At 35.6% G+C, this 27,940-nt stretch overlaps 1 protein-coding gene across 2 annotated transcripts; it reads right to left on the bottom strand.

Annotated features, from left to right (window-relative positions):
• Positions 1-40: 40 nt before the first annotated feature.
• On the bottom strand, positions 41-27,326 carry dmtn (dematin actin binding protein). 2 transcript variants are annotated; one of them, XM_072912088.1, is made up of 15 exons: positions 27,192-27,325; positions 26,520-26,549; positions 26,372-26,455; positions 26,164-26,307; positions 26,047-26,091; positions 22,519-22,630; positions 22,404-22,448; positions 22,180-22,314; positions 22,009-22,109; positions 17,749-17,854; positions 17,610-17,665; positions 17,482-17,532; positions 4,023-4,088; positions 3,883-3,963; positions 41-399 (listed from the first exon to the last, which is right to left on the bottom strand). In XM_072912088.1, exons 2-15 carry the CDS (start codon positions 26,526-26,528, stop codon positions 286-288), a joined length of 1,149 nt encoding a protein of 382 aa, XP_072768189.1. In that variant the 5' UTR covers positions 26,529-26,549; positions 27,192-27,325; the 3' UTR covers positions 41-285. The 2 variants fall into 2 exon arrangements, with proteins under 2 accessions (XP_072768189.1, XP_061783318.1); XM_061927334.1 differs by lacking the exons at positions 41-399; positions 3,883-3,963; positions 4,023-4,088 and adding an exon at positions 16,940-17,408 and having other exon boundaries at positions 17,490-17,532; positions 27,192-27,326.
• Positions 27,327-27,940: the final 614 nt, after the last annotated feature.

The following is a 27,940-nucleotide window of genomic DNA, read 5'->3' as shown; positions in this document are numbered from 1 at the left end:
AATGCTCCCAGCGCGTGGTTGGAAAATGACATCAGTCAAGTGTTTGTGGGCGGTTTATTGGCAGCAGTGAAACATCAGAACCTGAAACATGGCGGCGAGCAACACGTGAAAAGTCCAAAGCTGTGATCGGATAATTCCTCATGGGAGGCCGGGGAGTCGACTGGAGAGCGCCGCCACATCGCGGTGGCGCTGGTAACCATGACAACACAAGCTGCTTTCTAAGTAGCGTTTGTTAGCGTGCTGTGGTGTAGCCAAACACTTGCTTGGCCGTGATGTCACTTCCTGTTAGAAGAGCAAGGCCTTCTTCTTCAGGTCATTTCGTCTCCATAGAGATAGGCGGTCGAATTCGCCAGCGCTCATCCCGAAAATTTGCTGGAACTCGTGCGGCGCCAGATGTCTCTGAGGGCACGCACCACAAGCACGCTTAACATGTGCGACACACACACACACTTTTGTATTTGTTACCTTCTTGAGAGAAAAATGAGTTGGAATTTCACAAGAAAAACTTAGAATTTTGGCAGTATTATAATAAAAGTCGTAATTTTACTCAACGCAAGTCCAAAATTTACAAGAAAAACTGAACATTTGTGCAACATTATGATAAAAGTTGGAATTTTACTCAATGACAGTCGCAATTTTACAAGAAAAGCTTAAACATTTGGCAATTTTATGAAAAGTGTCAGAATTTTACTCGACAAAAGCCACAATTTTATAAGAAAACTTAAACATTTTGGCAATATTATAATAATATTCGGAATTTTACTTGGCAAAATGATGACAAAAGTCATTTTACTCAAAAAATTTCACTATTTTACAAGAACAAAAAAAATTGGCAATATTGTGATAACAGTCAGAATTTTATGTGACAAACGTCACCATTTTGCATTAAAAATGTATAATTTTATATTAAAAAAGTAATAATTTCACTTGGTAAAAGTCATAATTTTACTCAAAAAATGTCACTATTTTACAAAAACAAAAAACAAAAATTGGCAATATTGTAACGTCACCGTTTTGCATTAAAAAGTAATAATTTTACATTAAAAAAAATAATTTTACATTAAAAAAGTAATAATTTTACATTAAAAAAGTAATAATTTTAGGAGAAAATATTGCAATATTACAGAAACAGAAAAAATATGAGAAATTGTTCCCAATTTTATAAGAAAAAAGTCGACACATTGTGAGAAAAAGAGTGCTTTTAGTTCATTTATTTTTGAGGGAATTTTTTGTTTGTAATTGTTTTTTAATCTTCATTATTCAAGTTATTACAGTATGTCCCTATGTACACATTTATTTTATTTTTTGTATTAATTTTGGCCAAAGGGGGCACATTTCAATTGTTACTCAATGACAGACCTTTGGCAATTTTATGAAAAGTGTCAAAATTTTACTCGACAAAAGTCACAATTTTATAACAAAACTTAAACATTTTGACAATATAATAATAATTGGAATTTTACTTGGCAAAATAATGACAAAAGTCATCATTTTACTCAAAAAATGTCACTATTTTACAAGAACAAAAAAATTGGCTATATTGTGATAACAGTCAGAATTTTATGTGACAAACGTCACCACTTTGCATTAAAAATTAATAATTTTATATTAAAAAAGTAATAATTTTATATTAAAAAAAGTAATAATTTTACATTAAAAAGTAATAATTTTAGGAGAAAATATTGCAATATTACAGAAACAGAAAGAATATGACAAATTGGTCCCACTTTTATAAGAAAAAAGTCAACACATTGTGAGAAAAAGACTGCTTTTAGTTCATACATTTTTGGGGGAATTTTTTGTTTGTAATTGTTTTTTAATCTTCATTATTCAAGTTATTACAGTATGTCTCTATGTACACATTTATTTTATTTTTTGTATTAATTTTGGCCAAAGGGGGCACATTTCAATTTTTACTCAATGACAGACCTTTGGCAATTTTATGAAAAGTGTCAAAATTTTACTCGACAAAAGTCACAATTTTATAAGAAAACTTAAACATTTTGACAATATTATAATAATAATCGGAATTTTACTTGGCAAAATGATGACAAAAGTCATAATTTTACTCAAAAAATTTCACTATTTTACAAGAAGAAAAAAAATTGGCAATATTGTGATAACAGTCAGAATTTTATGTGACAAACGTCACCATTTTGCATTAAAAATTAATAATTTTGTATTAAAAAAGTAATAATTTTATATTAAAAAAGTAATAATTTTACATTAAAAAGTAATAATTTTAGGAGAAAATATTGCAATATTACAGAAACAGAAAGAATATGAGAAATTGTTCCCACTTTTATAAGAAAAAAGTCAACACATTGTGAGAAAAAGACTGCTTTTAGTTCATTTATTTTTGAGGGAATTTTTTGTTTGTAATTGTTTTTTAATCTTCATTATTCAAGTTATTACAGTATGTCTCTATGTACACATTTATTTTATTTTTTGTATTAATTTTGGCCAAAGGGGGCACATTTCAATTTTTACTCAATGACAGACCTTTGGCAATTTTATGAAAAGTGTCAAAATTTTACTCGACAAAAGTCACAATTTTATAAGAAAACTTAAACATTTTGACAATATTATAATAATAATCGGAATTTTACTTGGCAAAATAATGACAAAAGTCATCATTTTACTCAAAAAATTTCACTATTTTACAAGAACAAAAAAAAATTGGCAATATTGTGATAACAGTCAGAATTTTATGTGACAAACGTCACCATTTTGCATTAAAAATTAATAATTTTATATTAAAAAAGTAATAATTTTATATTAAAAAAGTAATAATTTTACATAAAAAAGCAATAATTTTAGGAGAAAATATTGCAATATTACAGAAACAGAAAGAATATGAGAAATTGTTCCCACTTTTATAAGAAAAAAGTCAACACATTGTGAGAAAAAGACTGCTTTTAGTTCATTTATTTTTGAGGGAATTTTCTGTTTGTAATTGTTTTTTAATCTTCATTATTCAAGTTATTACAGTATGTCTCTATGTACACATTTATTTTATTTTTTGTATTAATTTTGGACAAAGGGGGCACATTTCAATTGTTACTCAATGACAGATTTTTGGCAATTTTATGAAAAGTGTCAAAATTTTACTCGACAAAAGTCACAATTTTATAAGAAAACTTAAACATTTTGACATTATAATAATAATCGGAATTTTACTTGACAAAATGATGACAAAAGTCATAATTTTACTCCAAAAATGTCACTATTTTACAAGAAGAAAAAAAATTGGCAATATTGTGATAACAGTCAGAATTTTATGTGACAAACGTCACCATTTTGCATTAAAAAGTAATCATTTTATATTAAAAAAGTAATAATTTTATATTAAAAAAGTAATAATTTTACATTAAAAAGTAATAATTTTAGGAGAAAATATTGCAATATTACAGAAACAGAAAGAATATGAGAAATTGTTCCCACTTTTATAAGAAAAAAGTCAACACATTGTGAGAAAAAGGCTGCTTTTAGTTCATTTATTTTTGGGGGGAATTTTTTCTTTGCAATTGGTTTTTAATCTTCATTACTTACTTCAAGTTATTACAGTATGTCTCTATGTACACATTTATTTTATTTTTTGTATTAATTTTGGCCAAAGGGGGCGCATTTCAATTTCTTACACACACTTGTTATTACATATGTTGACCAGAGGGGGAGCACTTTTACACCCTCATGTTGATAGATGTCACCAGCAGGGGTGCCATTGAGACATTGTCTATTAGATGCAATGTTATTGGGACCATGATTTATGTCATCACTTGTTCACACCTCCTCATATGGAAGATACTTTTCCTTCTTCATGTCTCAAGAAGGGTAGAAATACAACACACACACACACACGTCATTGTTGTCCCGCCTCACCTCTAGACGAGTGCGGTCCACTCCGGGAGGAAGTTTGCATCGCCCCCTGTGGGTGACTATCAGCGCCTCGTAGGGATACACCTGCAGGGAAAGGCGCACAGGTGAAAGTGGACGCGACATGGCGGCACGGCGCGTCTCACCTTCTGCTCCAAGATGCTCGGCAACGAGTTCCCTCGATCCATGCGCTCCCTTTGGGCCTCGCCATTCTGTACACAAACACACACACATTCTTGTATTTCTGACCTTCTTGAGACCTCCGAAAACTGCCTACCGCTTTAAGAGCAGCCTTTCTAGATATATCAAGATTAGTATTTACAACATTAATAATATATACATACTATGCACATATAAAAAAGGTAAGCTTTTAGTTCATTTTTGTTTTGTTTAGTTTGTTTGTAATTGTGTGAATGCTCCAAAACATTCACACATACGTTTTTTGATTCCACATTTTTCACCGGATTCAAACCATTCCAACTTCAAACTGTTCAGGCTATTCGGGAATCGCAGGCTTTCCCTTGAAAAATTCCAAAAATTCCCAGATTTCCCAGAATTCCAGGTTTTCCGGGACATTTCTCCCATTCAAAATGAATTGGCCATTTTTCAAACTTCAACATCTTTCAACCCACTTCAACTGTTCCATCATCAAAACATTCCTCTTAATCAGGACAAAAAAACTAAGTTATTTTTTTAAATGGAAAAATTCCAAGGTTTTCACAAAATTCCAGGAAATACCATTTCTCAAGTCAATATGTTACTACTTCAACATTTCTCGACTGATTTTAAAAAATTCCAACACCAAACTTTTCAACCTATTCAGACCATTCAAGTTTTTTACTATTTAAAAAAAATTTTTTTCGCTTTTCCTGAAATTCCCAAATTTTTTTGGAAATGTCCCATTGAAATCAAAGGGACATTTTTCAAAGTTCCACAACTTCCAAATTTTTATCTGATTAAAACTGTTCCCACTTCAAAATATTCAGCCTTTTTGGGAAATTCTGTGCTCTACTTCAACAATTCTAAAAAAAAAATTCCAGGATTTCCCAGAATTGCTGTTTTTCTAAAACCCTATTTCCACCCTTTTTTCTGGCGACTACTCCTTCCACATCTTTCAACCCACTTCAACCGTTCCATTATCAAAACATTCCTCTTAATCAGGACAAAAAACTAAGTTCTTTTTTTTAAATGGAAAAATTCCACGGTTTTCACAAAATTCCAGGAAATACCATTTCTCAAGTCAATATGTTACTACTTCAACATTTCTCGACTGATTTTAAAAAATTCCTACACCAAACATTTCAACTCATTCAGACCATTCCAGTTTTTTACCATTTAAAAAAATTTTTTTTCGCTTTTCCTGAAATTCCCAAATTTTTTGGGAAATGTCCCATTGAAATCAAAGTGACATTTTTCAAAGTTCTACAACTTCCAAATTTTTGTATTTGATTAAAACTGTTCCCACTTCAAAATATTCAGCCTTTTTGGGAAATTCTGTGCTGTACTTCAACAATTCTAAAAAAAAATTCCAGGATTTCCCAGAATTGCTGTTTTTCTAAAACCCTATTTCCACCCTTTTTTCTGGCGACGACTCCTTCCACATCTTTCAACCCACTTCAACCGTTCCATCATCAAAACATTCCTCTTAATCAGGACAAAAAAACTAAGTTATTTTTTTAAATGGAAAAATTCCAAGGTTTTCACAAAATTCCAGGAAATACCATTTCTCAAGTCAATATGTTACTACTTCAACATTTCTCGACTGATTTTTTAAAATTCCAACACCAAACATTTCAACTCATTCAGACCATTCAAGTTTTTTACTATTTAAAAAAAAATTCAGATTTTCCTGAAATTCCCAAATTTTTTGGAAATTCCCATTGAAATCAATGGGACATTTTTCAAAGTTCCACAACTTCCAAATGTTTTATCTGATTAAAACTGTTCCCATTTCAAAATATTCAGCCTTTTTGGCGAATTATGTGCTCTACTTCAAAAATTAAAAAAAAAAAATTCCAGGATTTCCCAGAATTGCTGTTTTTCTAAAACCCTATTTCTACCCTTTTTTCTGGTGACTACTCCTTCCACATCTTTCAACCCACTTCAACCGTTCCATCATCAAAACATTCCTCTTAATCAGGACAAAAAACTAAGTTATTTTTTGAACAGGAAAAATTCCTGGTTTTCCCGATATTCCAGGAAATACCATTTCTCAAGTCAATATGTTACTACTTCAACATTTCTCGACTGATTTTAAAAAATTCCAACACGAAACTTTTCAACTCATTCAGACCATTCAAGTTTTTTACCATTTAAAAAAATTCCCACATTTTTTTGGAAATGTCCCATTGAAATCAAAGGGACATTTTTCAAAGTTCCACAACGTCCAAATTTTTTATCTGATTAAAACTGTTCCCACTTCAAAATATTCAGCCTTTTTGGGAAATTCTGTGCTCTACTTCAACAATTCTAAAAAAAATTCCAGGATTTCCCAGAATTGCTGTTTTTCCAAAGCCCTATTTCCACCCTTTTTTCTGGCGACTACTCCTTCCACATCTTTCAACCCACTTCAACCGTTCCATCATCAAAACATTCCACTTAATCAGGACAAAAAACTAAGTTCTTTTTTTTAAATGGAAAAATTCCATGGTTTTCACAAAATTCCAGGAAATACCATTTCTCAAGTCAATATGTTACTACTTCAACATTTCTCGACTGATTTTAAAAAATTCCTACACCAAACATTTCAACTCATTCAGACCATTCCAGTTTTTTACCATTTAAAATTTTTTTTTTCGCTTTTCCTGAAATTCCCAAATTTTTTGGGAAATGTCCCATTGAAATCAAAGTGACATTTTTCAAAGTTCTACAACTTCCAAATTTTTGTATTTGATTAAAACTGTTCCCACTTCAAAATATTCAGCCTTTTTGGGAAATTCTGTGCTGTACTTCAACAATTCTAAAAAAAAATTCCAGGATTTCCCAGAATTGCTGTTTTTCTAAAACCCTATTTCCACCCTTTTTTCTGGCGACTACTCCTTCCACATCTTTCAACCCACTTCAACCGTTCCATCATCAAAACATTCCTCTTAATCAGGACAAAAAACTAAGTTATTTTTTTGAAATGGAAAAATTCCACGGTTTTCACAAAATTCCAGGAAATACCATTTCTCAAGTCAATATGTTACTACTTCAACATTTCTCGGCTGATTTTAAAAAATTCCAACACCAAACATTTCAACTCATTCAGACCATTCCAGTTTTTTACCATTTAAAATTTTTTTTTTCGCTTTTCCTGAAATTCCCAAATTTTTTTGGAAATGTCCCATTGAAATCAAAGGGACATTTTTCAAAGTTCCACAACTTCCAAATTTGTATCTGATTAAAACTGTTCCCACTTCAAAATATTCAGCCTTTTTGGGAAATTCTGTGCTGTACTTCAACAATTCTAAAAAAAAATTCCAGGATTTCCCAGAATTGCTGTTTTTCTAAAACCCTATTTCCACCCTTTTTTCTGGCGACTACTCCTTCCACATCTTGCAACCCACTTCAACTGTTCCATCATCAAAACATTCCTCTTAATCAGGACAAAAAACTAAGTTATTTTTTGAACAGGAAAAATTCCAAGGTTTTCCCAAAATTCCAGGAAATACCATTTCTCAAGTCAATATGGTACTACTTCAACATTTCTCGACTGATTTTAAAAAATTCCAACACCAACCATTTCAACTCATTCAGACCATTCAAGTTTTTTACCATTTAAAAAAATTCCCAAATTTTTTGGGAAATGTCCCATTGAAATCAATGGGACATTTTTCAAAGTTCCACAACTTCTAAATGCTTTATCTGATTAAAACTGTTCCCACTTCAAAATATTCAGCCTTTTTGGTGAATTATGTGCTCTACTTCAAAAATTTAAAAAAAAATTCCAGGATTTCCCACAATTGCTGTTTTTCTAAAGCCCTATTTCCACCCTTTTTTCTGGCGACGACTCCTTCCACATCTTTCAACCCACTTCAACCGTTCCATCATCAAAACATTCCTCTTAATCAGGACAAAAAACTAAGTTATTTTTTGAAATGGAAAAATTCCAAGGTTTTCACAAAATTCCAGGAAATACCATTTCTCAAGTCAATATGTTTCTACTTCAACATTTCTCGACTGATTTAAAAAATTCCAACACCAAACATTTCAACTCATTCAGACCATTCAAGTTGTTTACCTTTTTTTTTTTTTAAATCCGCTTTTCCTGAAATTCCCACATTTTTGGGGAAATGTCCCATTGAAATCAATGGGACATTTTTCAAAGTTCCACAACTTCCAAATTTTTTATCTGATTAAAACTGTTCCCACTTCAAAATATTCAGCCTTTTTGGTGAATTATGTGCTCTACTTCAACAATTCTAAAAAAAAAAAATCCCAGGATTTCCCAGAATTCCTGGTTTTCTAAAGCCCTATTTCCACCCTTTTTTCTAACGACGACTCCTTCCACATCTTTCAACCCACTTCAACCGTTCCGTCATCAAAACATTCCTCTTAATCAGGAAAAAAAACTAAGTTATTTTTTGAATTGGAAAAATTCCCGGTTTTCCCAAAATTCCAGGAAATACAATTTCTCAAGTCAACATGTTACTACTTCAACATTTCTCGACTGATTTTAAAAATTCCAACACCAACCATTTCAACTCATTCAGAACATTCCAGTTTTTTACCATTTTCATAAAAAAAATCTGCTTTTGCTGAAATTCCTAATTTTTTTGGAAATTCCCATTGAAATCAATGGGACATTTTTCAAAGTTCCACAACTTCCACATTTTTTTATCCGATTCAAACTGTTCCCACTTCAAAATATTCAGCCTTTTTGGCAAATTATGTGCTCTACTTTAACAATACTAAAAAAAAATTCCAGGATTTTCCTGAATTGCTGATTTTCTAAAACCCTATTTCCACCCTTTTTCTGGCGACTACTCCTTCCACATCTTTCAACCCACTTCAACCGTTCCATCATCAAAACATTCCTCTTAATCAGGACAAAAAACTAAGTTATTTTTTTAAATGGAAAAATTCCACGGTTTTCACAAAATTCCAGGAATTACCATTTCTCAAGTCAATATGTTACTACTTCAACATTTCTCGACCGATTTTAAAAATTCCAACACCAACCATTTCAACCTATTCAGACCATTCAAGTTTTTTACCATTTAAAACAAATCCACTTTTCCTGAAATTCCCAAAGTTTTTGGGAAATGTCCAATTGAAATCAATGGGATATTTTTCAAAGTTCCACAACTTCCAATTTTTTTTATCTGATTAAAACTGTTCCCATTTCAAAATATTCAGCCTTTTTGGCAAATTATGTGCTCTACTTCAACAATTCTAAAAAAAAATTCCGTGATTTCCCAGAATTCCTGGTTTTCTAAAGCACTATTTCCACCCTTTTTTCTGGCAACGACTCCTTCCACATTTTTCAACCCACTTCAACCGTTCCATCATCAAAACATTCCTCTTAATCAGGACAAAAAACAAAGTTATTTTTTTAACTGGAAAAATTCCCGGTTTTCCCGAAATTCCAGGAAATATAATTTCTCAAGTCAACATGTTACTACTTCAACATTTCTCGACTGATTTTAAAAATTCCAACACCAACCATTTCAACTCATTCAGAACATTCAAGTTTTTTACCATTTTCACAAAAAAATCTGCTTTTGCTGAAATTCCCAAAATTTTTGGAAATTCCAATTAAAATCAATAGGACATTCTTCAAAGTTCCACAACTTCCACATTTTTTATCCGATTCAAACTTTTCCCACTTCAAAATATTCAGCCTTTTTGGTGAATTATGTCCTTTACTTCAAAAATTCAAAAAGAAAATTCCAGGATTTCCCAGAATTGCTGTTTTTCTAAAGCCCTATTTCCACCCTTTTTTCTGGCGACTACTCCTTCCACATCTTTCAACCCACTTCAACCGTTCCATCATCAAAACATTCCTCTTAATCAGGACAAAAAACTAAGTTATTTTTTTAAATGGAAAAATTCCACGGTTTTCACAAAATTCCAGGAAATACCATTCCTCAAGTCAATATGTTACTACTTCAACATTTCTCGACTGATTTTAAAAAATTCCAACACCAACCATTTCAACTCATTCAGAACATTCCAGTTTTTTACCATTTTCATAAAAAAAATCTGCTTTTGCTGAAATTCCCAATTTTTTTGGAAATTCCAATTGAAATCAATGGGACATTTTTCAAAGTTCCACAACTTCCAAATTTTTTTTATCTGATTCAAACTGTTCCCACTTCAAAATATTCAGCCTTTTTGGCAAATTATGTGCTCTACTTCAACAATACTAAAAAAAATTCCAGGATTTCCCAGAATTGCTGTTTTTCTAAAGCCCTATTTCCACCCTTTTTCTGGCGACTACTCCTTCCACATCTTTCAACCCACTTCAACCGTTCCATCATCAAAACATTCCTCTTAATCAGGACAAAAAACTAAGTTATTTTTTGAACTGGAAAAATTCCCGGTTTTCCCGATATTCCAGGAAATACCATTTCTCAAGTCAATATGTTACTACTTCAACATTTCTCGACTGATTTAAAAAAAATTCCAACACCAACCATTTCAACTCACTCAGAACATTCCAGTTTTTTTTACCATTTTCATTAAAAAAAAATCTGCTTTTGCTGAAATTCCAAATTTTTTTGGAAATTCCCATTGAAATCAATGGGACATTTTTCAAAGTTCCACAACTTCCACATTTTTTTATCCGATTCAAACTGTTCCCACTTCAAAATATTCAGCCTTTTTGGCAAATTATGTGCTCTACTTCAACAATACTAAAAAAAAATTCCAGGATTTCCCAGAATTGCTGTTTTTCCAAAGCCCTATTTCCACCCTTTTTTCTGGCGATGACTCCTTCCACATCTTTCAACCCACTTCAACCGTTGCATAATCAAAACATTCCTCTTAATCAGGACAAAAAACTAAGTTATTTTTTTGAATGAAAAAATTCCAAGGTTTTCACAAAATTCCAGGAAATACCAATTCTCAAGTCAATATGTTTCTACTTCAACATTTCTCGACTGATTTTTTTAAATTCCAACACCAAACATTTCAACTCATTCAGACCATTCAAGTTTTTTACCATTTAAAAAAAAAAAATTCCGCTTTTCCTGAAATTCCCAAACTTTTTGGGAAATGTCCCATTGAAATCAATGGGACATTTTTCAAAGTTTCACAACTTCCAAATGTTTTATCTGATTAAAACTGTTCCCATTTCAAAATATTCAGCCTTTTTGGCAAATTATGTGATCTACTTCAACAATTCTAAAAAAACATTCCAGGATTTCCCAGAATTCCTGATTTTTTAAAGCCCTATTTCCACCCTTTTTTCTGGCGATGATTCCTTCCACATCTTTCAACCCACTTCAACCGTTCCATAATCAAAACATTCCTCTTAATCAGGACAAAAAAACTAAGTTATTTTTTGAACAGGAAAAATTCCCGGTTTTCCTGATATTCCAGGAAATACCATTCCTCAAGTCAACATTTTACTACCTCAACATTTCTCGACTGATTTTAAAAAATTCCAACACCAACCATTTCAACTTATTCAGACCATTCAAGTTTTTTACCATTTAAAAATTTTTTTTTTCGCTTTTCCTGAAATTCCCAAATTTTTTGGGAAATGTCCCATTGAAATCAAAGTGACATTTTTCAAAGTTCCACAACTTCCAAATTTTTTATCTGAATAAAACTGTTCCCACTTCAAAATATTCAGCCTTTTTGGTGAATTATATGCTCTACTTCAACAATTCTAAAAAAAAATTCCAGGATTTCCCAGAATTGCTGTTTTTCTAAAACCCTATTTCCACCCTTTTTCTGGCGACTACTCCTTCCACATCTTTCAACCCACTTCAACCGTTCCATCATCAAAACATTCCTCTTAATCAGGACAAAAAACTAAGTTATTTTTTGAACAGGAAAAATTCCCGGTTTTCCCGATATTCCAGGAAATACCATTTCTCAAGTCAACATGTTACTACTTCAACATTTCTCGACTAATTTTAAAAAATTCCAACACCAACCATTTCAACTCATTCAGAACATTCCAGTTTTTTACCATTTTCATAAAAAAAATCTGCTTTTGCTGAAATTCCCAATTTTTGGGGAAATTCCCATTGAAATCAATGGGACATTTTTCAAAGTTCCACAACTTCCAAATTTTTTATCTGATTAAAACTGTTCCCACTTCAAAATATTCAGCCTTTTTGGTGAATTATGTGCTCTACTTCAACAATTCTAAAAAAAAATTCCAGGATTTCCCAGAATTCCTGGTTTTCGAAAGCCCTACTTCCACCCTTTTTTCTGGTGACGATTCCTTCCACATCTTTCAACCCACTTCAACCGTTCCATCATCAAAACATTCCTCTTAATCAGGACAAAAAACTAAGTTATTTTTTTAAATGGAAAAATTCCAAGGTTTTCACAAAATTCCAGGAAATACCATTTCTCAAGTCAATATGTTTCTACTTCAACATTTCTCGACTGATTTAAAAAAATTCCAACACCAAACTTTTCAACTCATTCAGACCATTCAAGTTTTTTACCATTTAAAAAAATTCCCAAATTTTTTGGGAAATGTCCCATTGAAATCAATGGGACATTTTTCAAAGTTCCACAACTTCTAAATGCTTTATCTGATTAAAACTGTTCCCACTTCAAAATATTCAGCCTTTTTGGTGAATTATGTGCTCTACTTCAAAAATTCAAAAAAAAATTCCAGGATTTCCCACAATTGCTGTTTTTCTAAAACCCTATTTCCACCCTTTTTTCTGGCGACGACTCCTTCCACATCTTTCAACCCACTTCAACCGTTCCATCATCAAAACATTCCTCTTAATCAGGACAAAAAACTAAGTTATTTTTTGAAATGGAAAAATTCCAAGGTTTTCACAAAATTCCAGGAAATACCATTTCTCAAGTCAATATGTTTCTACTTCAACATTTCTCGACTGATTTAAAAAATTCCAACACCAAACATTTCAACTCATTCAGACCATTCAAGTTGTTTACCTTTTTTTTTTAAAAATCCGCTTTTCCTGAAATTCCCACATTTTTGGGGAAATGTCCCATTGAAATCAATGGGACATTTTTCAAAGTTCCACAACTTCCAAATTTTTTATCTGATTAAAACTGTTCCCACTTCAAAATATTCAGCCTTTTTGGTGAATTATGTGCTCTACTTCAACAATTCTAAAAAAAAAATCCCAGGATTTCCCAGAATTCCTGGTTTTCTAAAGCCCTATTTCCACCCTTTTTTCTAACGACGACTCCTTCCACATCTTTCAACCCACTTCAACCGTTCCGTCATCAAAACATTCCTCTTAATCAGGAAAAAAAACTAAGTTATTTTTTGAACTGGAAAAATTCCCGGTTTTCCCGAAATTCCAGGAAATACAATTTCTCAAGTCAACATGTTACTACTTCAACATTTCTCGACTGATTTTAAAAATTCCAACACCAACCATTTCAACTCATTCAGAACATTCCAGTTTTTTACCATTTTCATAAAAAAAATCTGCTTTTGCTGAAATTCCTAATTTTTTTGGAAATTCCCATTGAAATCAATGGGACATTTTTCAAAGTTCCACAACTTCCACATTTTTTTATCCGATTCAAACTGTTCCCACTTCAAAATATTCAGCCTTTTTGGCAAATTATGTGCTCTACTTTAACAATACTAAAAAAAAATTCCAGGATTTTCCTGAATTGCTGATTTTCTAAAACCCTATTTCCACCCTTTTTCTGGCGACTACTCCTTCCACATCTTTCAACCCACTTCAACCGTTCCATCATCAAAACATTCCTCTTAATCAGGACAAAAAACTAAGTTATTTTTTTAAATGGAAAAATTCCACGGTTTTCACAAAATTCCAGGAATTACCATTTCTCAAGTCAATATGTTACTACTTCAACATTTCTCGACCGATTTTAAAAATTCCAACACCAACCATTTCAACCTATTCAGACCATTCAAGTTTTTTACCATTTAAAACAAATCCACTTTTCCTGAAATTCCCAAAGTTTTTGGGAAATGTCCAATTGAAATCAATGGGATATTTTTCAAAGTTCCACAACTTCCAATTTTTTTTATCTGATTAAAACTGTTCCCATTTCAAAATATTCAGCCTTTTTGGCAAATTATGTGCTCTACTTCAACAATTCTAAAAAAAAATTCCGTGATTTCCCAGAATTCCTGGTTTTCTAAAGCCCTATTTCCACCCTTTTTTCTGGCAACGACTCCTTCCACATTTTTCAACCCACTTCAACCGTTCCATCATCAAAACATTCAAGTTTTTTACCATTTTCACAAAAAAATCTGCTTTTGCTGAAATTCCCAAAATTTTTGGAAATTCCAATTAAAATCAATGGGACATTCTTCAAAGTTCCACAACTTCCACATTTTTTATCCGATTCAAACTTTTCCCACTTCAAAATATTCAGCCTTTTTGGTGAATTATGTCCTTTACTTCAAAAATTCAAAAAGAAAATTCCAGGATTTCCCAGAATTGCTGTTTTTCTAAAGCCCTATTTCCACCCTTTTTTCTGGCGACTACTCCTTCCACATCTTTCAACCCACTTCAACCGTTCCATCATCAAAACATTCCTCTTAATCAGGACAAAAAACTAAGTTATTTTTTTAAATGGAAAAATTCCACGGTTTTCACAAAATTCCAGGAAATACCATTTCTCAAGTCAATATGCTACTACTTCAACATTTCTCGACCGATTTTAAAAATTCCAACACCAACCATTTCAACTCATTCAGAACATTCCAGTGTTTTACCATTTTCATTAAAAAAATCTACTTTTGCTGAAATTCCCAATTTTTTTGGAAATTCCCACTGAAATCAATGGGACATTTTTCAAAGTTCCACAACTTCCACATTTTTTTTATCTGATTCAAACTGTTCCCACTTCAAAATATTCAGCCTTTTTGGCAAATTATGTGCTCTACTTCAAAAATTAAAAAAAAAAAATTCCAGGATTTCCCAGAATTGCTGTTTTTCTAAAACCCTATTTCCACCCTTTTTCTGGCGACTACTCCTTCCACATCTTTCAACCCACTTCAACCGTTCCATCATCAAAACATTCCTCTTAATCAGGACAAAAAACGAAGTTATTTTTTTTAAATGGAAAAATTCCACGGTTTTCACAAAATTCCAGGAAATACTATTTCTCAAGTCAACATGTTACTACTTCAACATTTCTCGACCAATTTTAAAAATTCCAACACCAACCATTTCAACCTATTAAGACCATTCAAGTTTTTTACCATTTAAAAAAAAAAATCCGCTTTTCCTGAAATTCACAAATTTTGGGGAAAATCCCATTGAAATCAATGGGACATTCTTCAAAGTTACACAACTTCCACATTTTTCGTCTGATTCAAACTGTTCCCACTACAAAATATTCAGCCTTTTTGGCGAATTATGTGCTCTACTTCAAAAATTCAAAAAAAAAATTCCAGGATTTCCCAGAATTGCTGTTTTTCTAAAGCCCTATTTCCACCCTTTTTTCTGGCGACTACTCCTTCTACATCTTTCAACCCACTTCAACCATTCTATCATCAAAACAGTCCTCTTAATCAGGACAAAAAACTAAGTTATTTTTTGAACAGGAAAAATTCCCGGTTTCCCCGATATTCCAGGAAATACCATTTCTCAAGTCAACATTTTACTACTTCAACATTTCTCGACTGATTTTAGAAATTCCAACACCAACCATTTGAACTCATTCAGAACATTCCAGTTTTTTACCATTTTCCTAAAAAAAATCTACTTTTGCTGAAATTCCCAATTTTTTTGGAAATTCCCACTGAAATCAATGGGACATTTTTCAAAGTTCTACAACTTCCACATTTTTTTATCTGATTCAAACTGTTCCCACTTCAAAATATTCAGCCTTTTTGGCGAATTATGTGCTCTAATTCAAAAATAAAAAATAAAAATTCCAGGATTTCCCAGAATTGCTGTTTTTCTAAAACCCTATTTCCACCCTCTTAATCAGGACAAAAAACTAAGTTATTTTTTTAAATGGAAAAATTCCACGGTTTTCACAAAATTCCAGGAAATACCATTTCTCAAGTCAACATGTTACTACTTCAACATTTCTCGACCGATTTTAAAAATTCCAACACCAACCATTTCAACCTATTCAGACCATTCAAGTTTTTTACCATTTAAAAAAAAAATCCGCTTTTCCTGAAATTCCCCAATTTTTTTGAAATTCCCATTGAAATCAATGGGACATTCTTCAAAGTTCCACAACTTCCACATTTTTCATCTGATTCAAACTGTTCCCACTTCAAAATATTCAGCCTTTTTGTCGAATTATGTGCTCTACTTCAAAAATTCAAAAAGAAATTCCAGGATTTCCCAAATTGCTGTTTTTCTAAAGCCCTATTTCCACCCTTTTTTCTGGCGACTACTCCTTCCACATCTTTCAACCCACTTCAACCGTTCCATCATCAAAACATTCCTCTTAATCAGGACAAAAAACTAAGTTATTTTTTTAAATGGAAAAATTCCACGGTTTTCACAAAATTCCAGGAAATACCATTTCTCAAGTCAATATGTTACTACTTCAACATTTCTCGACCGATTTTAAAAATTCCAACACCAACCATTTCAACCTATTAAGACCATTCAAGTTTTTTACCATTTAAAAAAAAAATCCGCTTTTCCTGAAATCCCCAAATTTTTTGGAAAATCCCATTGAAATCAATGGGACATTCTTCAAAGTTCCACAACTTCCACATTTTTCATCTGATTCAAACTGTTCCCACTTCAAAATATTCAGCCGTTTTGGCGAATGATGTGCTAAACTTCAACAATTCTAAAAAAAATTCCAGGATTTCAGTTCAACTTCAGCATTGGAGCATTCACACGCAATTCCTTCAGGAATCGCCTCATCTAGTTGTTTTTTAATCTTCATTGTAGCTGAGATAGGCTCCAGCGCCCCCCCGCAACCCCAAAAGGGATAAGCGGTAGAAAAATGGATGGCTGGATTATTTACTTCAAGTTATTACAGTATGTCTCTACATACATATTTTATTTTTTATATTAATTTTGGCCAAAGGGGGTGCATTTCAATTTCTTCCATACACTTGTTATTTCATATGTTGACCAGAGGGGGAGCACTTTTAAAAGCGACACACAGTCAATTAGAAAAATCCCTCCTTTTTGGGACCACCCTCATGTTGATAGATGTCACCAGCAGGGGTGCCATTGAGACATTGTCTATTAGATGCAATGTTATTGGGACCATGATTTATGTCATCACTTGTTCACACCTCCTCATATGGAAGATACTTTTCCTTCTTCATGTCTCAAGAAGGGTAGAAATACAAGAACATTAAATTTGTGCACAACGTGTTCTTTGCGTCGGCCGTCACGTTTATCCCGAAGTAAACCGCGCCTCTCGAATGCAGGCTCCGCCTCCCGTTGCCGCGCTCACCTGAGCCGCTGTGGAGACACAAAGAAGACAAGCGTCAAGTCAAGTTGACGGGCGCCGTCGGACAGGAAGTCGCCTAAGAGCCCTCCCACCTGTACGCGCGGCGGCGTCCGCGGGGAAGTCGGCCGACTGCATCTGAAGGAACAACGCGCTCGTCACCACGTCGTCCTGAACGGACAGGAAGTGGTCGACAAGAAACAGGAAGTACTCACTCTGGTCAGCCCCGAGCCCGAACGGGACGGTGACTGAGAAGCGCTCGCCGCCAGACCTGCGGACAGGAAACAGACGCGGCGTGAATCGGGCTCCACGAGAGTGCCGGTGGGTGCACTTGAGGGCGTTGGCGAGGCTCACTGGTGTGCATGTGACCTCTGTCAGGGAGGGACTGGGTCTTCCTGCGGAAAGAAGACGCTTTCTCCTTCTCTTCCTTCAGGATCAGACGTCCCAGGTTGGACTTGATCTGGACAACACAAACATTGAAGTAATGTCAACTCCTACGAATACTTCCTCAAGTACTACTTGTTCATACCGACAGCCATCAGACTGTATAACGCATACTGTATGTTCCTTTTGACTGTACATGTACTGTAAATGTATAATGTAGTTATGTTATTCACATGTGAATAATGCTGTATAATAGACTGTGTTTATGTTATTCACATGTGAATAATGCTGTATAATAGACTGTATTTATGTTATTCACATGTGAATAATGCCGTATAATAGACTGTATTTATGTTATTCACATGTGAATAATGCCGTATAATAATAGACTGTATTTATGTTATTCACATGTGAATAATGCTTTATAATAGACTGTATTTATATTATTCACATGTGAATAATGCTGTATAATAGACTGTATTTATGTTATTCACATGTGAATAATGCTGTATAATAGACTGTATTTATGTTATTCACATGTGAATAATGCCGTATAATAATAGACAGTATTTATGTTATTCACATGTGAATAATGCTGTATAATAGACTGTATTTATGTTATTCACATGTGAATAATGCTGTATAATAGACCGTATTTATATTATTCACATGTGAATAATGCTTTATAATAGACTGTATTTATGTTATTCACATGTGAATAATGCCGTATAATAGACTGTATTTATATTATTCACATGTGAATAATGCCGTATAATAATAGACTGTATTTATGTTATTCACATGTGAATAATGCCGTATAATAGACTGTATTTATGTTATTCACATGTGAATAATGCCGTATAATAGACCGTATTTATATTATTCACAAGTTAATAATGCTTTATAATAGACTGTATTTATGTTATTCACATGTGAATAATGCTGTATAATAGACTGTATTTATATTATTCACATGTGAATAATGCCGTATAATAGACTGTATTTATGTTATTCACATGTGAATAATGCCGTATAATAGACCGTATTTATATTATTCACAAGTGAATAATGCTTTATAATAGACTGTATTTATGTTATTCACATGTGAATAATGCTGTATAATAGACTGTATTTATGTTATTCACATGTGAATAATGCTGTATAATAGACTGTGTTTATGTTATTCCCATGTGAATAATGCCGTATAATAGACTGTATTTATGTTATTCACATGTGAATAATGCCGTATAATAGACTGTATTTATGTTATTCACATGTGAATAATGCTGTATAATAGACTGTATTTATGTTATTCACATGTGAATAATGCCGTATAATAATAGACTGTATTTATATTATTCACATGTGAAAAATGCTTTATAATAGACTGTATTTATGTTATTCACATGTGAATAATGCTGTATAATAGGCTGTATTTATATTCACATGTGAATAATGCTGTATAATAGACTGTATTTATATTATTCACATGTGAATAATGCTGTATAATAGACTGTATTTATGTTATTCACATGTGAATAATGCTGTATAATAGACTGTGTTTATGTTATTCACATGTGAATAATGCAGTATAATAGACTGCATTTATGTTATTCACATGTGAATAATGCTGTATACTAGACTGTGTTTATGTTATTCGCATGTGAATAATGCTGTATAATAGACTGTGTTTGTTATTCACATGTGAATAATGCCGTATAATAGACTGTATTTATGTTATTCACATGTGAATAATGCTGTATAATAGACTGTGTTTATGTTATTCACATGTGAATAATGCTGTATAATAGACTGTGTTTATGTTATTCACATGTGAATAATGCCATATAATAGAATGTGTTTATGTTATTCACATGTGAATAATGCCATATAATAATAGACTGTATTTATGTTATTCACATGTGAATAATGCTGTATAATAGACTGTATTTATGTTATTCACATGTGAATAATGCTGTATAATTGACTGTATTTATATTATTCACATGTGAATAATGTTGTATAATAGACTGTATTTATGTTATTCACATGTGAATAATGCTGTATAATAGACTGTATTTATGTTATTCACATGTGAATAATGCTGTATAATAGACTGTATTTATATTATTCACATGTGAATAATTCTGTATAATAGACTGTATTTATGTTATTCACATGTGAATAATGCTGTATAATAGACAGTATTTATTTCATTCACATGTGAATAATGCTGTATAATTGACTGTATTTATATTATTCACATGTGAATAATGCTGTATAATTGACTGTATTTATATTATTCACATGTGAATAATGCTGTATACTAGACTGTATTTATGTTATTCACATGTGAATAATGCTGTATACTAGACTGTGTTTATGTTATTCACATGTGAATAATGCTGTATAATAGACTGTGTTTATGTTATTCACATGTGAATAATGCCGTATAGACTGGATTTATATTATTCACATGTGAATAATGCTGTATAATAGACTGTATTTATGTTATTCACATGTGAATAATGCCGTATAATAATAGACTGTATTTATGTTATTCACATGTGAATAATGCCGTATAATAATAGACTGTATTTATGTTATTCACATGTGAATAATGCTGTATAATAGACCGTATTTATGTTATTCACATGTGAATTATGCTGTGTAATAGACTGTATTTATATTATTCACATGTGAATAATGCTGTATAATAGACTGTGTTTAAGTTATTCACATGTGAATAATGCTGTATAATAGACTGTATTTATATTATTCACATGTGAATAATGCTGTATAATAGACTGTATTTATGTTATTCACATGTGAATAATGCTGTATAATAGACTGTATTTATATTATTCACATGTGAATAATGCTGTATAATTGACTGTATTTATATTATTCATATGTGAATAATGCTGTATAATAGACTGTATCTATGTTATTCACATGTGAATAATTCCATATAATAATAGACTGTATTTATATTATTCACATGTGAATAATGCTGTATAATTGACTGTATTTATATTATTCATACGTGAATAATGCTGTATAATAGACTGTATTTATATTATTCACATGTGAATAATGCTGAATTTCCCTCAGGGATCAATAAAGTACTTTCTATCCAATTCTATTCTATTGTCTTCTTCTCTCACTCCACTTACTGCCTCTTGTATTACTCTTAACATACTATACTACACCATGGTACACCAATATTATACTACACCATAGCATACCTATAGTTCACCGTTGTAAACTAATTCTTTAGAATAGCACACCAACACTGTACTAAACCATAATATACATATACAAACGTATATATATATATACCATTGTATACCAATATTTTAACCGTTGCACAACAATACTGTATTATACCAGAGTATACTTAAATTATATTATATCATTGTTCACCAATACTATACTATACAAAAATAGTATACTTATATAACTCCACAGTACAATAATGATATACCATAGTACACCAATACTATACCATAGCATACCTATACTAATACATAGTACACCAATACCATACCATGGTACACCAATACTATGCTATATCATAGTATACCTAGAGTGTACAAATGCCATAATAAACTAAACTAAAGTATATTACTATTATACAATAGTATACCAATATATAACTATGATATATTTAGTCTAACAATAATACACAATATGTATTGTATACCAATATCATATTATAGCAGTAATACAATATACCTATGGTTGTAAAAGTACCACCTCAGAAAACACTTAGTTACCATGGTGACCAACATTAAAACACAGTAGCGTAGTAGGCCTAAGTATTCATTAAAAACAAGGCAGAGATTCAATTGAACAAGTTTGATATTTGTGGCCACTGTAGCATTACACACAGTTTGAACAGTCACACTGTGTTTGAATACAGGAAAATAAAACACTGTACTTTAATCAAGTGATTATTTGGCGTACCACGAGACGGAGCGGTACGCGGGCGCCATCTACTGGTACGCCAAAGAATCGCTTGATTAAATAGCCATACACAGTGTTACTGTTCAAACTGTGTGTAATGTTTCAGTGGACAAAAAGGTTGAATATACTTGTTAAATATAACTTCTGCCTTGTTTTTGATGGATACTTAGGCCTACTACGGTGCTGTATTTTAATGTTAGTCATCCTGGTGCTACTTGGTGGAAAAAGTACTATTATTATAGCACACAAATATACTCTTACCTTCTCTAGTTCCTGTTCTTGCAGCGTCTTGGCTTCGTCTGTCAAGTCGTCAAAGTCGTCGTCGTCTTCTTCTTCCATCTTCTTCCAGCGCCGCTCTATTTCTGCGAGAACACGACAGGAAGTCAGTCCGGCTCCCCGCTTGGCGAGCGAGCGAGCGTGCGAGTGCGTCACCCATGGCGGCCAGCGACGGCGGGCAGGGCCAGAACTCGGTCTCGATCTTGGAGGGTTGGTTGGGGTCCGGAGGCTGAGCGGCCGGGAACTTTGCCGACTGGATGACGCCGCCACCTTCGGGGTGCTTGGAGGCTTCTGGGGGGGCCAGAAAGGGGGCGGAACCAGAGTGAGGGGGAGGAGGAGGAGGGCGGGAGGCGTGGCTGAGCAGGTGAGGAAGGTCTGACCTTGTTTGTAGATGGGAGGTTTACTGTAGATGTTTGCGCCGTTATCTGCAACGTCACTCATGTTAGCGCGTGTGTGTGTGCACGTGTGTGCGTGTGCACGTGTGTGTGTGTGCACCTGGTCGGTGGAAGTGCTGCAGGCTGGCGCTGATTTTGCGTCCGGGCTGCAGTTGCAGCATGGAGCCTCCGGGGGAGCCGCCGCCGTCGCTTTCCGCTCGCCGCCCCTTCACCTAAGACGGGGAGTAAGGAGGGCGTCACTGCACGCCGCCTTGGCGTTCACCTGGTTCCAGAGGTGGGTAGTAACGCGCTACATTTACTCCGTTACATCTACTTGAGTAACTTTTGGGATAAATTGTACTTCTAAGAGTAGTTTTAATGCAACATACTTTTACTTGAGTATATTTCATACTTGCCAACCTTGAGACCTCCGATTTCGGGAGGTGGGGCGTGGGGGCGTGGTTGGGGGCGTGGTTAAGAGGGGAGGAGTATATTGACAGCTAGAATTCACCAAGTCAAGTATTTCATATATACAGGTAAAAGCCAGTAAATTAGAATATTTTGAAAAACTTGATTTATTTCAGTAATTGCATTCAAAAGGTGTAACTTGTACATTATATTTATTCATTGCACACAGACTGATGCATTCAAATGTTTATTTCATTTAATTTTGATGATTTGAAGTGGCAACAAATGAAAATCCAAAATTCCGTGTGTCACAAAATTAGAATATTACTTAAGGCTAATACAAAAAAGGGATTTTTAGAAATGTTGGCCAACTGAAAAGTATGAAAATGAAAAATATGAGCATGTACAATACTCAATACTTGGTTGGAGCTCCTTTTGCCTCAATTACTGCGTTAATGCGGCGTGGCATGGAGTCGATGAGTTTCTGGCACTGCTCAGGTGTTATGAGAGCCCAGGTTGCTCTGATAGTGGCCTTCAACTCTTCTGCGTTTTTGGGTCTGGCATTCTGCATCTTCCTTTTCACAATACCCCACAGCTTTTCTATGGGGCTAAGGTCAGGGGAGTTGGCGGGCCAATTTAGAACAGAAATACCATGGTCCGTAAACCAGGCACAGGTAGATTTTGCGCTGTGTGCAGGCGCCAAGTCCTGTTGGAACTTGAAATCTCCATCTCCATAGAGCAGGTCAGCAGCAGGAAGCATGAAGTGCTCTAAAACTTGCTGGTAGACGGCTACGTTGACCCTGGATCTCAGGAAACAGAGTGGACCGACACCAGCAGATGACATGGCACCCCAAACCATCACCCAACCATGCAAATTTTGCATTTCCTTTGGAAATCGAGGTCCCAGAGTCTGGAGGAAGACAGGAGAGGCACAGGATCCACGTTGCCTGAAGTCTAGTGTAAAGTTTCCACCATCATATATATATATATATATATATATATATATATATATATATATATATATATATATATACTGTTGCGTTTTGGACCAGTTGTTCCTCCCAGGGAATTCAAGTCACAATTCGCTCCCAAGTTCTTTCCGACACTTAAAGCTGAGTTGAAAAACCACCAGAGACAGAATAGGTATTTTGTTGTATATTCTCAAAGCTTTGCCAATATACATTTTGATTGAGACCAGTCTAACCCTAGAACATTCTATCGCGCCTCCCAAAATGGTCTGTCTTCCCGATCCCACCACCCTCTCTCTCCTCCCATCTCTGTAGACCAAACAAATGCCAGTCTAAACACATTCCAAAAGAACTCAAGGTTTACACACATAGTATACTTGCTGACAGAGCATCAAGAGAATAAATGGAAAACACGAGCTGTTTTCAAATATGACTAAGAAATGAAAGAAGTACAACTTAAATTCGGATATATGTAAATATCTGCCTCCGACAATACTTATATATATATATAGATAGATATCTACATCCTGAAAATATGCAAACAAAACTGTGTTTAGTGCTTTAAAAATTAGATGCAGTCACTGGTGACGTTTGACTCTGTTTCACCAATCAAACAGAGCCAGGCGGTCACATGATTGACTGCACATAAAGTTTTAGCGGCAACAAGCTTAAGCTTACATGAACTCAACGTCAAATTTGAGGAAGCACGTGGCGGTAAGTAACGTTAGTAGATATTTTGGATGTCACCGTAGGCTGATGTTAGCTTCCCTGCTATGAATCACTGTCAAAAGTACGCACTGCAAAAACGCAGCCTCATAGAGACAGACAAAGACACACACACAACACACACGCATGCATAGAAACACCAATCAGAAGTGCACAGTGTGTTCTCAGGTGCAGCCCACACCTGTCAGTTTATGGTTTGTGTAAAGGCTAACTTGTTATTTTCCTTTGTAATCTCTGCCTACTGAGCCTATGGTGCTGTTAAGTTATTGTGGCTCAATTTGCCTTCATTTTTTTTATATTAATGTATTATTATTTAATATATATTATTGTTTTAGATGCTCAAGAGATATTCCTGGCTCTGAATTTGCTCATTGCTATTTTTATGTTTTTGTGCATTATTTGTTGCCGCCATCATTAAACGAACAGGTTACTCATCAGTTACTCAGTACTTGAGTAGTTTTTTCACAATATACTTTTTACTTTTACTCAAGTAATAGAGATGCGCGGTTTGCAGACACAACCGCGGAGTCCGCGGATTATCCGCGGTTCGGGCGGTTGAAATAAAAAAAAATTAGATTTTATCCGCGGGTCGGGTCGGGCGGTTGAAATTAAAAAAAATTAGATTTTAAATAGATTCAGGCGGGTGGCAGTTAAACCAATTCGGAAATATATATACATAGTTAAATGTTGTTACCCACATACGAAAAACGAGCAGGCACCTGCTGCATATGCCACAACAGAAGAAGAAAAAAAAAAGAGATGGACACTTTTACGGAGCGGAGAAGGGACGCCTCGCCGGGGTCCGGGACCGAGGCCCCTTCCCCCGAGAGGGCCCCACCGGGAGCCGTAGCTGAGGTGATCCGCGAGAAGGGCCCGACGCACGTCCAGGGTCACCACCGCGCCCACCGCACCGACACCCCGCCTCGTCCGCCTTCGCCGCGGCCGGTGTCACGCGCAGCAGGTAAGCAGCTTACCTGCCCGCCACCCCCGTGTCCGGGGGCTCGTAACAGGGGTCACTCCGCGCGCTCCGCCCGCACAGCTTACCTGCCGCGACGAGTAGAATGGCCGCCGCGGTGCGCGCTGAAGCCTTGGGCGCGAGCCCGGGTGCAGCCGCCGCGGGTGCGAGGGACATCGCACCTCCACGCGCTTGGAGGTGCGCTCAGCGCGGCTCCCAGATGATTGCGAACTGGTGTGCGTCTGGGCCGTGACAGCGTGGCACGCGAATGTCTCTGCTGCATTGGATCAGTCTCCTTTCTTTAACAGGCAAAAAAGCTTTATAACCTCACTAATGCCTTGCATCGTCTATATTAGATATATAACAACGGGCGGGTGCGGGCGGATGCGGTTTGATTAAATGTTAGATCGGGTGGATGGCGGATGGTTGACGACTTTTGTGATGCGGTTGCGGATGAAATAATTGCCTATCCGCGCATCTCTATCAAGTAAATATTTGGGTGACTACTCCTTACTTTTACTTGAGTAATAAATCTCTAAAGTAACAGTACTCTTACTTGAGTACACTCTACCCACCTCTGCCTGGTTCTTACCTCAGGCGACATGGCGGGGGAGGTGGCGGGAGGCGACAGGGATCGCTGCGAGTGAACAAAAATGCAAGAGAGTCAGTCGGGCCGACGTGGGCGGGTGCGCGGCGAACGCGCGCCCACCTCTCTGCGTGGCATGTCGAGCGGCGAGAAGGTGAGGTGCGGCTGGTAGGTCATCAGGTCGGGTCGCTCCACCTGCAGGATGGCTTTGTCCCGGGGCAGCGCCGCCAGGTCCCGGTACGGCACCACCTGCTCGTCCACACGCGCCTTAAAAAAAACACGCACAAATTATCTTAGCAATTAGCACACTAGACAATCTAGCTGTGGGTACCGTGATGGCGTTGGCGGCGGGGGAGCCCGGCGTGCTCGGGCCTCGCGAGGACGCCAAGTGGACGGGAGTGGCCAGACCCTCCGCCTGTAACAACATATGTCCTAAAAAAGGGAAAAAGCTAACGATGCGAGGTGGGCGTGTCTCCTACCTTGTTCATGACAGATCAACTGTTGGTTCTCTGCAAACACACACACACACACACGCACACACACACACACACACACACACACACACACACACACACACACACACACACAGGTCACGTGACTTGGGTGGAGCTTTTTCTTTCTGATTGGTCGAATATGAAAAGCAGTTGGTGGGCGGGGTCAAAGAACATCACCACATCTGTAACCACGGTGATAAGTGAGGAGGGCGTCGGCCTGGCTGGGTGAGCTGATAAATAGGAAGGGCAGGGAGGGGCGGTAGGGGGGGGGGGTGTTATCTGACACTTCCTGTCCTCTAGAGGCGCCATTGAGTCACCATGGGGGGGGGGGGGTTTAACAAGGCTATGCTAGCTATACTACCTTACCATCAATGTTCTTAAGCCAGGTATTAGCTCCGCCCCCTGGTGTGTTTTTTTATTTTATTTTTTTATAAACATTGGCTTTGCTTCCCGGGGACCCAAAAACTGGAAGCCACATTAAATGAGGATGATGAGGATGATGCACCACCAACAACAGGAAGGATGCATCATGTGCGCGCGCACGACGCCGTTCGACGCCGACGAAGCATCGGCATCGTCATCATTATCGTCGCCGCGGCACGACAAAAAGAAACGCAAACCAACCCAAAAAAAATGATGCGTGTTTCTTTTTCTTACCCGCCAGCGGTGCCAAGTCTGCGTCGATGCTCGTGCACGCGCGAGGAGGAGGAGGAGGAGGAGGAGGACGACGGTCAGGTGTCACGTGACAGTCTCCTCCCGAAGAGAGGAAAGCGATGCTGTGACGTCATGTTGACTTTTTGGGGGTTTTTTTAAGTGCTTCTCAGGTCGTGATGTGTAAACGTAACTGTCAACGTGCTTCATCAAAGACCGAATAAAAATAAAATGAAACAAAAAATAAATGTTTGAAATGAATTATTGTAACCTATTTTTATGGACTTGCCTCTGTGATGTTAAATTCCTGCTTTAAGCTGTTATACAGTATATGCTTTGAGCTCTTATTTTGAAGGCGCTAAGAGCGGAAGTGGTGACACGTTGTTTTGAAAACAAACAAAATAAAAGTGGTCCTCGCGTAAAACTGGAGCCTCCGTGTTTGTTGTTTTGTAGTTTTATTCGGTATAGGCGACATATATAAACCCTCGGTTACATTGGTGGCGGCGGTGGGATCAAAGTCCCGCCAAAGAAAGGCGTTTAATCACCGTAAAGTTCGAAGAGTCAGCTAGCTTCATCTAAGTTAGCCGCGGCGGAGCTTCGTCTTGCCAGAAAGCACGAAGACTTCTTTCATCTTGCTGCTGCCTTCTGACTTATGTGGAATAAACACGAGGAAGACTTTATTTCGTTTGTTTTCAAAACTCCGCTCACACACAACCGTGTTATTACTTCCGCTCTTAACGCCTTCAAAATAAGAG

This window comes from Nerophis lumbriciformis, linkage group LG32 (genome assembly GCF_033978685.3).
Source record: "Nerophis lumbriciformis linkage group LG32, RoL_Nlum_v2.1, whole genome shotgun sequence".
Taxonomy (NCBI): Eukaryota; Metazoa; Chordata; class Actinopteri; order Syngnathiformes; family Syngnathidae; genus Nerophis; species Nerophis lumbriciformis.
The sequence above is the reverse complement of the archived record's forward strand: the minus strand, read 5'-3'. Positions and strand labels throughout refer to the sequence as shown.

Bases quoted from the DNA above. Each gene is read 5' to 3' on its own strand.
- dmtn (XM_072912088.1), bottom strand. The intron at 22,631-26,046 runs GTAAGAACCAGG...TCCCCGTCTTAG, and splicing joins CCCCCGCCATGTCGCCTGAG to GTGAAGGGGCGGCGAGCGGA. The intron at 17,855-22,008 runs GTAAGAGTATAT...TGTGTTGTCCAG, and splicing joins AAGAACAGGAACTAGAGAAG to ATCAAGTCCAACCTGGGACG.